Genomic DNA, 12856 nt, shown 5'->3' with positions numbered 1-12856 from the left:
TGGTGGACTTTTGTTTCTGATCTTGTTTTCCATGTGGATATTGGAGGAGAGCGAGGTTCTTTCTGATACTAAAAACCTTTCTTTCAGGCAGCAAATGAACTTGAAAGGTTGCCTGGACTCCCTGGAGCAAAGGAAAGCGATTTTGTTTGTATAATTTAAAAAAAAAAAAAAAGCAAGCTGGTAAAATGATGACACCAGTAAATTATGACAAGCTATATGTATGTAATGTAGCACCTAGAGCAACCACTTAAAAAGCTATACAATGGCCGGGCATGGTGGCTCACGCCTGTAATCCCAGCACTTTGGGAGGCCGAGGCAGGTGGATCACCTGAGGTCAGGAGTTCAAGACCAGCCTGGCCAACATGACGAAACCCCGTCTCTACTAAAAATACAAAAATTAGCCGGGCTTGGTGGCAGGAGCCTGCAATCCTGGCTACTCAGGACGCTGAGGCAGGAGAATCACTTGAACTTGGGAGGCAGGGGATGCGGTGAGCTGAGATCGTGCCATTGCACTCCAGCCTGGGCGACAGAATGAGACTCTGTCTCAAAAAAAAAAAAAAAAAAAAAGCTATACAGTGAAATACACTAAGAAACACTGTAGGCAAATCAAGACAGAATTATAAAAAAGTTTGAGTAACCCATGAGAAATTTGTAAAGAAAACAAAGCGGCAAAAAGCCCAGAGAACAGAGAACAAACAGAAATAAAACTTAAATGGCAGACATTCCAACCAATAAGAACGGAATGCGTATTCTTTTCATGTGCCTTTGGAAACATAGATGAAGATAGACATATCCTGGGCCATAAACCAACATAAAGCAAAAATTTCTTCAGTTAAAAAAATTTTTTCTAATTTAAGTCATGTAATGTTGGTCATATCGATAGGCTAAAGAGGAAAAATCATGATTTTATCAGTTAATGAAATAAGAGTTTAGCACAATTCAACAACCATTTGTAAACAAAAACTCTCAGTACAATAGGAACAGAGGAGAATCTTCTAAAAATCTACAGCTAACATCCTTTTTAAAATTTTGGTAATACATAACACAAAATTGACTATATACTTTTACAATTCAGTGGCATTAAGTACATTCACATTGTTATACAACCATCACCACTTTCCAGAATTTTTTCATTATCCCAAATAGAAATTGTGTATCCATTAAACAATAACTCCCCATCCCCACTCCCTCCAGCCCCTGGTAACCTCTGTTTTACTTTGTCTGTATGAATTTGCCTATTCTAGGTACCCCACGTAAGTGGAATCATACAGTATTTGTCCTTTTGTGACTGGCTTATGTCACTCGGCATATTTTCAAGGCTTGTCTCTTGAAAATATCCATCAGAAGGTCCCTCCTTTTTAAGGCTGAAAAATACTCCATTGTATGTATATACCACATTTTCTTTATTCATTCACATTTTCTTTATTCATTCAGTTGATAAACATTCAAGTTGCTTTGAGTTGTTGTGAACAGTACTGCTATGAACATTGGTGTACAAGTATCTGTTTGAGTCCCTACTTTCAATTTTTGGGGGTATATTCCTAGGAGTGGAATTGTTGGATCAGATGCTAATTATATGTTTAATTTTTTGAGGAACTGCCGAACTGTTTTCCATAGAAACTGTATAGTTTTACATTCCCATCAGCAATGTGCAAGTTTCCAGTTTCTCCACATCCCACAAAAATATGTTTTTCTTTTTTCTGGTAGTAGTTATCCTGTTTGTGGAACAGTATTTTTTATATAATTTATTTTTAATTAAAAAATTTTTTTAAACATCTACTCTGATTCTGGTCTATGGAACAGTATTTTTTTTTTTTTTTTTTTTTTTTTTTTTTTTTTTGAGATGGAGTTTTGCTCTGTTGCCCAGGCTGGAGTGTAGTGGCACAATCTCGGCTCACTGCAACATCCGCCTCCCAGGTTCAAGCAATTCTCTGCCTCAGCCTCCCAAGTAGCTGGGACTACAGGTGCTCACCACCACGCCCAGCTAATTTTTGTGTTTTTAGTAGAGATGGTGTTTTACCATCTTGGCTAGGCTGGTCTTGAACTCCTGACCTCATGATCCACTCGGCTTGTCCTCTCAAAGTGCTAGGATTACAGATGTGGGCCACTGCATCTGGCCAGAACAGCATTCTTAATGGTGAAAGATTAAATGCTTTCCTTCCATGATTGGGAACAAACCAAGGTTATATCTGTTCTTACCACTCTCATTCAACAGGATAACTACTACCAGAAAAAATGGAAGTTTTAACCACAGCAATAAGGCAAGAAAAGGAAATAAAAGACTTACAGATCATTAACAAAGAAATGAAACTGTTCCTATTTGCAGAGGACATGATTGTCCATGTAGAAAATCTCAAGGAACGAACGGAAAAAAGCTTTTAAAGCTAAGTAAAGTTTACTCAGGTTGCCATATAGAAGATAAAACAAGACAAACAATTGTATCATATGTCATAGCATGAACATATGGTCACTGAAGTTAAAATACAGTACCATTAAAATTACTAAAAAAAAAAGAAGAAAGCTGAAGAAATTCTTAGGTGTGAATCTAACAAAACGTGTAGGGTCTGTTTGCAGAAAATCACAAAATGTTGATGAAAGAAATCATAGACTGTCTAAACGAATGGAGAGACATACTGTGTTTATGGATTTGAAGATCCAATATAGTAAAGATGTAAGTTCTCACCAAATTGATATGATATACAGGTTTAATGGGAATCCTATCAAAATTTCAGCAAGGGCTTTTAGAGATATAGACAAGATTATTCTAAAATTTGCATAGAAAGGCACAGGCACGGGCTGTTTTAGAATAGCTAAATCAACTTTTAACATGAAAATAAAGTGAGAGGAATTGGTTTACCTGATTTCCAGTCCTGCTATGTAGCTACGATAATCAAACTTGTGTGTTTGATCAGTACAACAGAGAGCCCAGAAATAGAACCAGCATCAGTGTATGGAGGGGATTAATAGGCTTGAATATATGGAACCAGGTTTCAGGTTAAAAGCAGGATCTATAAATCTCACTTGGGTGCTCTAGGACTGCTTCCTTCTGCCTTGACGATGGTTAGTGGCTTAAGTTGGTTAGTGGGCATGGCTGCCTGTTGAGTGAGCAGGGATGTGTTTGTGTTACAGGCATTGATGGCCTTCTGGGATGTGGCTGTGGCCTTTACCCAGAAGGAGTGGAAGCTATTGAGTTCTGCTCAGAGGACCCTGTACAGGGAGGTGATGCTGGAGAACTACAGCCATCTGGTCTCTGTGGGTAAGGCTGGCCTGTTTAAGATTTCAGATTCTGCTTGTGGGTATTTTAAGCTCTTACATAGCAAGCTGCCATGCTTCTGACTCAGAAAAACGGTTTTTTCCCCTATTCCCCCAGAGAATGCCTGGCTTTCATAGTGCAGTTTTGTGTGTGTGTGTGTGTGTGTGTGTGTGTGTGTGTGTGCGTGCACACGCTGTGAGCGTGTGGTGTTTCTCACTGCATTTTTCAGGCCTGTTTACCCTGGCTGGGCTCCTCTAAGGTTATCTTCCTTCAAATGGAGGAATATTTTTATTGACTCAAGCACAGAGTAGAATCAACATATTGCCTTTAGGTCTAGGATCCCCTCCCTGTATGCATCCTTTCTTAGCATTCAAACATAGTTTAATCCACCCCTGCACCTCCTTACCACCTTCTGGGTTTATTGCATTCCTGGGTTGGCTCTGAGTTCTGAGATAGCCTCTTAAGCCACTAGCTCAAGATGACCTTGGTTTTTTTTTTCCTGTGAGTAGGAATTGCATTTTCCAAACCAAAACTCATCAAACAGCTGGAGCAAGGCGATGAACCTTGGAGAGAGGAGAACGAACATCTGGACCTTTGTCCAGGTGAGTGGGAAGCCCTGGGCAGGCGAGCGTGCAGGGCAGTGAGGAGCTCAGCAGGTAAGGAAGGAGGGGCTGTCTTTGAGGTGCTAGGAGGAAGTTCTTCAGGCCTCCTAGGCCACTGGTAAAGGCTGCATGGCACTGCCTGCCTTCCACACTGTATGCCTCCCCCCAGGAGAGGGCACCCCTGGCATTCCATCTCCTTCCTCCGTCAGGGAGCCTCACTCCTCACTTGGCTTCCTTTCTCGAGCACATTCAGGATTTCTCCATTCTTGGGCTCATGTGGTTGGCATAATCTTCAAAACACTTCCTGTCCTTTGAGACTAAGTCCCTGCCCCTGTTTTTTTTTTGTTTTGTTTTGTTTTGAGACAGAGTCTCGCTCTGTTGCCCAGGCTGGAGTGCAATGGCATGATCTTGGCTCACTGCAACCTCTGCCTCCTGGGTTCAAGTGATTCTCCTGCCTCAGCCTCCTGAGTAGCTGGGACTACAGGTGCCCGCCATCATGCCCAGCTAAATTTTTTTGTATTTTTAGTAGAGATGGGGTTTCACCTTATTGGTCAGACTGGTCTCGAATTCCTGAGCTCAGGCAATCCATCTGCCTTGGCCTCCCAAAGTGTTGGGATTACAGGCGTGAGCCACCACGCCCAGCCAGTTTCTATTCTTAACCTGGTAGCTTTTTTGTGCATCATTTCTATCCTGTAAATTCTCATAACTTTGTTTCTTTTATCATAGATTATTTAAGTTTACAGCAAGGTATGAAAAACTGTACAATGAGCAGGGTTGGGGCAGCCCTATAGCCTAAGAGATAGCATGTTATAGAACCAGGTAATAGCCCCATACTTTTCCTGATCGTGTCCCGTTCCTCCACCTCTGTTTTCTGAGTTAGCATTCCATGACTGTCTTTATCCTTTTATTCCATCCGATGGGTTCTTCACTCATATAGGGTGTTGTTTTGCATGTCTGTAAACTTCTCTGCACATAATATTATTGTTTCCAACTTTTGGCTATGAAATAATCTTGCTCTGTATTCTTGTATGCCTCCTTGGGAACACATCCAAGAGTTTCTCTTAAGATATATACCGGCCAGGTGCAGTGGCTCACACCTGTAATCCCGGCACTCTGGGAGGCCGAGGCAGGTGGATCACGAGGTCAGGAGTTGGAGACCAGCCTGGCCAACATGGTGAAACCCCGTCTCTACTAAAAATAGAAAAATTAGCTGGGCGTGGTGGCGCATGCCTATAATCCCAGCTACTTGGGAGGCTGAGGCAGGTGAATTGCTTGAATCCGGGAGGCGGACATTGCAGTGAACTGAGATTGCACCACTGCACTCCAGCCTAGGTGACAGAGCGAGACTCCATCTCACAAAGAAGAAAAAAAGATATATACCTAGGTGTGTAGTAGCTGGTTCACAGGCATGTGTAGCCTCAACTTATGTAAGTTATGCCAACTTGTGTTCTGAAGTGGGCATGGCAGCTTATGCTCCCAGCAGGAGTCTATGAGAATTCTTGTTGCACATCCTCACCAACATTTGGGATTGTGAGACCTCATGTTTTATCCATCTATTAAGCTGGAAGCGAAATCTCAGAGGGGTTTTTAAGTTGCTTACTAGTGCGCATAAGCATCTTTTCATATGTTGCTTGGCCTTTCCTGTTTCTCCATCTGTGATTTGACCATTTAAGGTGTTTGCCTACTTTTCAATGGGTCCATTCTTTTTGTTACTGATTTGTAGAAATCCCATATAAATTATGGAAACATTTAGGTCTTTAATCTAACTGGAATTAATTTTATATGAATGCTGGGAGATAGAAATAAATTTTTGCCTGCTTTATCTTCTTCCTTGTTTATTTTCATGGTTTCCTGGCATTTTATTTTTGTCTTGTTTTTTGCTTTTAAATATAACTATATAGCTGGTATTATAGTATGTAGCAACTGAGTGCTTTTGTCTTTCTAAAAGCGTTTCATTATATAAAAATGGGCTGGGCACAGTGGCTCACGCCTGTAATCCCAGACTTTGGGAGGCTGAGGTGGGCGAGGGGCGGGCGGATCACTTGAGGCCAGGAGTTTGAGACCAGCCTGGCCAACCTGGCGAAATCCTGTCTCTACTAAAAATACAAAAATTAGCCGAGCCTGGTGGTGCATGCCTGTAATACCAGCTACTCGGATGGCTGAGGAGTGAGAATCGCTTGAACCTGGGAGGCGAAGGTAGCAATGAACTGAGATCACACCACTGTACTCCAGCCTGGGCTACAGAGTGACTCTGTCTCAAAAAAAAATAAAGTGAAATAATGATAAAAATGTTATTAAGATACAGTAATTAAGGTATATTATAAGATATGTTTTTAAGGTATAATAAACTACACTTATTTAGGTGTGAAATTTGGTTAGTTTTGGCATATGTATACATGCATGAACCCACACTGCCACAGCTAAAGTAACAAGCATGTCTGTCATCCTTGAAAATTTTATTTTGCCTCACTCCTACCTCCCACTCCTTCCTGTCCTCCCCTGTACCTGGGCAACCACTGATCAGCTTTCTGTAATTAAAGATTTGTCTGCATTTTCTAGAATTTGTATAACTGGATTATACAGGATACAACTGGATTCTTCACTCAGCATAAGTATTTTGAATTTTATCTATATTGTGTGTATCAGTAGTTTATTAATTTTTATTGCTGAGTATTCCTTTATATGGCTAGGTCACATTTTAATACTGACCTATTGAAAGATATTTGGGTTTTCATTTTTGACAAATATAAATAAAGCTGTTTTAAGCATGCAAGTTTTTGTGTGAATATAATGCTTTCATTTCTGTTGAATAAATACCTGGGACTGGAATGGCTGGGTTGTATGATGATGGATACAATATATATTCAACTTTTGAAGAAACTCACAAACTGCTTTCCAAAGTGGCTGCACCGTTTCACATTCCCACAGCAGTGTAAGAGAGCTCCAGGTGTTCCGTATCTGTCAAAACTTGGCTTGGTTATTATATTAATTTCAGACATTCTTATAGCTGTGTAGTGAGTGGCATCTTACCGTGGTTTTGACATTTTCTTAATGACTGATATGTTGAGTATCTTCATGAGCTTATTTGCCATCTTATGTCTTCTTTAGTGAAGTATTTCACATCTTTTACCCATTTAAAAATGTGGTTTCTTATTTTTGTATTATTGAGTTTGAGAGTTCTTCAGATATTCTATGTAGAAGTCCATTATCAGATATGTGATTTACAAACATTTTTTCTGTGGTTTACTTTTTATAATCTTAATAGTGTCTTTCAAAGAGAAATTTTTAATTTGGATGAAGTCCGGTTTTCAATTTTTTCTCTTATGAATTGCAGTTTTGGTAGTGTATTTGAGAAATTTTAGTCTAAACTAAGGTCAAAAAGATTCTCATTTTTTTCTTTGAGTAATTTTATAATTTTTAATTACATTTAGGTCTGTAAGCCTATTTTGAGTAAATATACTTGATAAAAGGTCTGAATTTATGTACTTTTTTAGGGGAGGAAGGGCATACAAATATCCAATTTTTCCAGCATCATTTATTGAAAAGACTACCCTTTCTTTACTGAATTTCCTATGTATCTTTGTGGAAGATCAGTTGACCATATGTGATAGGTCTATACCTGGACTCTGTATTTTTTCTACTCCTCTGTTAGTGTCTCTATGCCAATACCACAGTTTTGATTACTGTAGCTTTATTAGGTCTTGAACTCACTGTAAATCCTCCATCTTCTTTGGGAAGCTGAGGCAGGCAGATCACAAGGTCAGGAGTTTGAGACTAGTCTGGCCAACATAGTGAAACCCCATCTCTACTAAAAATACAGAAAAAACTAGCCGAGTGTGGTAGTGTGCACCTGTAATCACAGCTACTCGGGAGGCTGAGGCAGGAGAATCACGTGAACTTGGGAGGCAGAGGTTGCAGTGAGCCGAGATCGCACTATTGCACTCCAGCCCAGGCAACAGTGCAAGACTCCATCTCAAAATAAAATAAAATAAAAAATCTTCCATCTTTGCTTTTTTTTGCAAGTTCTTTTCATTATTCTTTTTTCATATGAATTTTAGAATCAGCTTGTCAGTTTGTATCAAAAATGCCTGCTGAGATTTTGCTTGGGATCGAGTTGAATCTGTATCAATTTGTGGAGAACTTACACATAAATAATACTGTGTCTTACAGTATGTGAACACAGTATAGTTCTCCATTTACATAAGACTTCTTTCATTTTCGTCAGCATTGTTTTGTCATATCTGGTATACAGGCCTTACATATCTCTTGTCAGATTTGCCCCTAAGTATTTCATATTTTGATGCTATTTTTAAGTGTCAATTTTCAGTTGTTTATTGATGGTATATAGAAATAAAATGGATTTATGTATAGTGATTTTGTGTGCTGTAATCTTGCAAAACTCACATCTTTTTCCACTGGAATATTTTAATATGAAGGACCTTCTCTGTATTCCAGATGGAATGTGAATGGCAATCCCTAAAGCTGCTGAAGTTCCCTATTGCAGATATGATCTTACTGACTCTAATCAATGACACAAAGAGTTTTTCTTAGGAATAGTATGGTCAAAAATAGGAAATACATATTTTGTGATTAAAAATAGTTAACAAATAGACTAACATATAAATCAGTATTCTATTTATAATTGTCTGCCTTGAACCAAGGGTCTTCCATTAAGTAGTTTAATTCCATTAAATTGTTCACTTCTGTTCTGATAGGGCACTTGAAACCCTGATTCAGTTTCTTGCTATGGGTTGCTACTTGCCGGGTACATTTCTGATCAATGCTCTTAAAAATTTGTTCCAGGGGCTGGGCGCGGTGGCTCACGCCTGTAATCCCAGCACTTTGGGAGGCCAGGGCAGGCGAATCACTCGAGGTCAGGAGTTTGAGACCAGCCTGGCCAACATGGTGAGACCCTGTCACTACTAAAAATACAAAAAATTAGCCAGGCGTGGTAGGTGCGCCTGTAATCCCAGCTACTCAGGAGGCTGAGGTGGGAGAATTGCTTGAACCCAAGAGGTGGAGGTTGCAGTGAGCTGAGATAGCGCCACTGCACTCCAGCCTGGGCGACAGTGCAAGACTCCTTTAAAAAAAAAAAAAAATTTGTTCCAGGAGACTCAGTTTCTAATCTGAGTTAAAAAACAGGAATCTTTAAATAAAAGTAAGGTAAAAAAGATAAACTAGCCATGGATAAGAAAATGCCTTATTTTTCTCTTACCGAATACTTTGCTTATTCACTACAGCAAACAATTTCAGAGATGATGAAAGCAGACTTCTCTTAAGGGTTGTCCCATAATGACTTATAAGAACTTAGTCCTGCCGAGCGCAGTGGCTCACGCCTATAACCCCAGCACTTTGGGAGGCTGAGGCAGGTGGATCACCTAAGGTCAGGAGTTCGAGACCAGCCTGGCCAACATGGTGAAAACCTGTCTCTCACCTAAGGTCAGGAGTTCAAGACCAGCCTGGCCAACATGGTGAAACCCGATCTCTACTAAAAATACAAAAATTAGCGGGGCATGGTGGTGCATGCCTGTAATCCCAGCTGCTCAGGAGGCTGAGACAGGAGAATCACTTGAACCTAGGAGGTGGAGGTTGCAGTTAGCCAAGATCACGCCACTGCACTCCAGTCTGGGCAACAGAATGAGACTCCGTCTCAAAAAAAAAAACGAACTTAGTCCATAGGAGTTACGGTATCAACTTATGGAAGCTGAAAGCACTGCCAATTTCCAGAGCCTTTAATTTATACCATCATGGGAATTAGTATTATCTCCAATTGGCAGCCTATTTAAACCTGGAAACAAAATTTTTTGAAAAAGTCAATTTGTATAGTTTTAACAGTTTTTGTGCATGGATAAGAATATGCTTAAGCCAAAATATGTATAATCCCTGAAACATCTTTATGCTAATAAGAAGTCATCTATTATTAACCTTCAAACGCTGAGCTTCTCCTTAATTTGCCAGATTTTTTAAAAATTCTAGATTATTGAGCAAAACAGTGTACACAGTGTTGCGCAGTGCTATTCGGGGAATATACTTGGCTGCAGTCTGCCCAGAGGCTAGAGGACAGCACCCTCGTTTGCCAGGAGGGCAGCATCAGGGATTCCTCTTCTTCAAGAGGACTTAAGAGTGTCCATCCAGCAGTTCAGGAGACAACTCACATCAGGCTGATATGGAAGCTCCCTGGCCTAAAGCCTATTCCACACAGAAACCAGTATCTCTTGCTACAGCTTATCTGATTTGTGGGTGCCCCTTACTTGAGTCACCATAGTCAAGGAAGCCCAAAGCATGGCTCCCCTTCAGATGCTTAGATCTTATTTATAGCACCTTCAAGATCATAATCAGTGTGTTACTTACTGCAGCTCAGACACCAAGTTCTTGGCTCTTGGATAAACAGCAGGCCAAACAAATGTTTCTCAGGCAAGGTTTAATAGGCTTGAGCTGGAGCAAAAGCAAGGGAGCAGTGCCCAAGAAAGGAAGATAAATGTGTAACTCTACTTGCAGCAATGTATAGAGCTGAAGCTGCCTGTGATGCTTTTTTGAACTTTTTAGTTTGGCTGATAGGACTAGTTTGTAGTGTGGGTTTTCTGTGCTGCAATAGAGCATGTAATGTGCCCTTGTGGGTTGGAAGATAGGTCTTTGCTGTGAACATCTGAAGAAAACTGCTGGGCAGGTATTACAATCCACAGGCACCTGTGGTGATTCTGACCGAGACTTTCTCTCTAGCAGAGCCTAGGACAGAATTCCAGCCCAGTCTTCCCCACCTGGTGGCCTTTTCTAGCTCGCAGCTCCTCAGACAATATGCGCTAAGTGGTCATCCCACACAGATCTTCCCAAGCTCATCTGCAGGAGGTGACTTCCAACTAGAAGCTCCAAGATGCTCTAGTGAAAAAGGAGAAAGTGGAGAGACAGAAGGCCCCGACACCTCATTAAGAAAGAGGCCAAGCAGAATTTCTAGGACATTCTTCAGCCCACATCAAGGTGACCCAGTAGAATGGGTAGAAGGGAACAGAGAAGGAGGAATAGACCTTCGCCTGGCCCACAGGATGAGTCCTGGGGGGTCAGACACAATGTTGAAGGGAGTAGACACCTCAGAATCTGGAGCAGTCATACGTGGAATCTATAGACTGGGACTTAGCAAAAAGTCAAGCCTGTTCAGCCACCAGAAGCATCATGTGTGCCCTGAATGCAGGAGAGGCTTTTGCCAGAGATCAGACCTTATCAAGCACCAGAGGACACACACCGGGGAGAAGCCATACCTGTGTCCTGAGTGTGGGCGTCGGTTTAGCCAGAAGGCCTCCCTCTCCATACACCAGAGGAAGCACTCGGGGGAGAAGCCGTATGTGTGCAGGGAATGTGGGCGACACTTCAGGTATACATCCTCCCTCACTAATCACAAGAGGATTCACTCCGGGGAGAGGCCCTTTGTGTGTCAGGAGTGTGGGCGAGGCTTTCGCCAGAAGATAGCCCTCATTCTACACCAGAGGACGCACTTGGAGGAGAAGCCCTTCATGTGTCCCGAATGTGGGAGAGGCTTTTGCCAGAAGGCATCACTCCTCCAGCACCAGAGCTCACACACAGGGGAGAGGCCCTTCCTGTGCCTTGAGTGCGGGCGTGGCTTCAGGCAGCAGTCACTCCTCCTTAGTCACCAGGTCACACACTCAGGAGAGAAGCCTTATGTCTGTGCTGAGTGTGGGCACAGCTTTCGCCAGAAGGTCACTCTCATCAGGCACCAGAGGACACACACAGGGGAGAAGCCTTACCTGTGCCCCCAGTGTGGGCGGGGTTTTAGCCAGAAGGTCACCCTCATTGGACACCAGAGGACACACACAGGGGAGAAGCCCTACCTGTGCCCTGATTGTGGGCGTGGCTTTGGTCAAAAGGTCACCCTCATCAGACACCAGAGGACACACACAGGGGAGAAGCCTTATCTGTGCCCTGAGTGTGGGCGTTCCTTTGGCTTTAAGTCGCTCCTCACCCGACACCAGAGGACACACTCAGAGGAGGAGCTTTATGTAGACAGGGTGTGTGGACAAGGATTTGGCCAGAAGTCACACCTTATCTCTGACCAAAGGACACACTCAGGAGAGAAGCCCTGCATTTGCGATGAATGTGGGCGCGGCTTTGGCTTTAAGTCTGCCCTCATCCGACATCAGCGGACCCATTCTGGGGAGAAGCCGTATGTCTGCAGGGAGTGTGGGCGTGGCTTTAGCCAGAAGTCTCACTTGCATAGACACAGGAGGACCAAGTCTGGTCATCAGCTCCTACCCCAAGAGGTCTTCTGACCTTTCATTTCCCCGTGAGTGTGAAGCTGGCAGAAATCACTAGTAAATGCTTCAGTTTCCTGAAATGGAATGGAAAAAAAAAATGTTGCTTTCTTTCATCGGTCATGAGATAGTTGATTTTTGGTTTACTTTCTATATTCACAATTTGTCTTGGCTTGCTAGGGGTTCCATAACAAAGTACCCCAGGCTGGGTGACTTTGACAACAGAAATATATTTTCATATTTATGGAGCCTGGAAGTCCCAGATGAAGGTATTGGTAGGTTTGGCTTCTGCTAAAGCCTCTCTGCTTGGCTTGCGGATGGCTGCTTTCTGGCCACGTCCTCACGTGGGCTTTTTTCTGTGTGTATGCTTTCCTGGTGTGGCTTCCTCCTCTTCTAGGGACACCAGTCATTTTGGATAGAGCCACAGCCACATGGCCTCATTTAACCTTAATAACCTTCTTAAAGGTCCTATCTCCAGATACAGTCACACTACACGGTTGGGACTTCAACATATGAATTTTTGGGAAACCCAGTTTAGTCTATAACACTCCACTACCAAAGTTCAGGTCCCTCAGACATTCAAAATACATTCACATGATCCCACCAGTCCCAAAATTCTTTACCCATTTCAACCTCAACTCTAGATCCAAAATCTCATTTAAATATCATCTAAATCAAGCGTGAATGAGACTTTAGGTACAAATCATCCTTAGGCAAAATTCTCCAGGTGTGATCCTGTG

At 42.1% G+C, this 12856-nt stretch overlaps 1 protein-coding gene across 2 annotated transcripts in view; it reads left to right on the top strand.

Annotated features, from left to right (window-relative positions):
- ZNF169 (zinc finger protein 169) overlaps nucleotides 1-12201 on the top strand; it is a 39347-nt gene extending 27146 nt beyond the window's left edge. Inside the window, exons 3-5 of one of the 2 annotated variants that reach the window (XM_003260510.3) lie at nucleotides 3130-3256; nucleotides 3763-3855; nucleotides 10579-12201. In XM_003260510.3, the coding sequence (XP_003260558.1) occupies nucleotides 3130-3256; nucleotides 3763-3855; nucleotides 10579-12134 (1776 nt within the window). In that variant the 3' untranslated portion in view covers nucleotides 12135-12201. Of the gene's footprint in view, nucleotides 1-3129; nucleotides 3856-4908; nucleotides 5005-10578 lie in introns of those variants that run through there. The other variant, XR_004027433.1, reaches the window with a different exon arrangement.
- Nucleotides 12202-12856: the final 655 nt, after the last annotated feature.

The sequence above is a fragment of the Nomascus leucogenys genome, chromosome 1a, assembly GCF_006542625.1.
Source record: "Nomascus leucogenys isolate Asia chromosome 1a, Asia_NLE_v1, whole genome shotgun sequence".
NCBI classification, from domain to species: domain Eukaryota; kingdom Metazoa; phylum Chordata; class Mammalia; order Primates; family Hylobatidae; genus Nomascus; species Nomascus leucogenys.
Note: the sequence above shows the minus strand (reverse complement) of the source record. Positions and strands in the feature narration are given on the sequence as shown.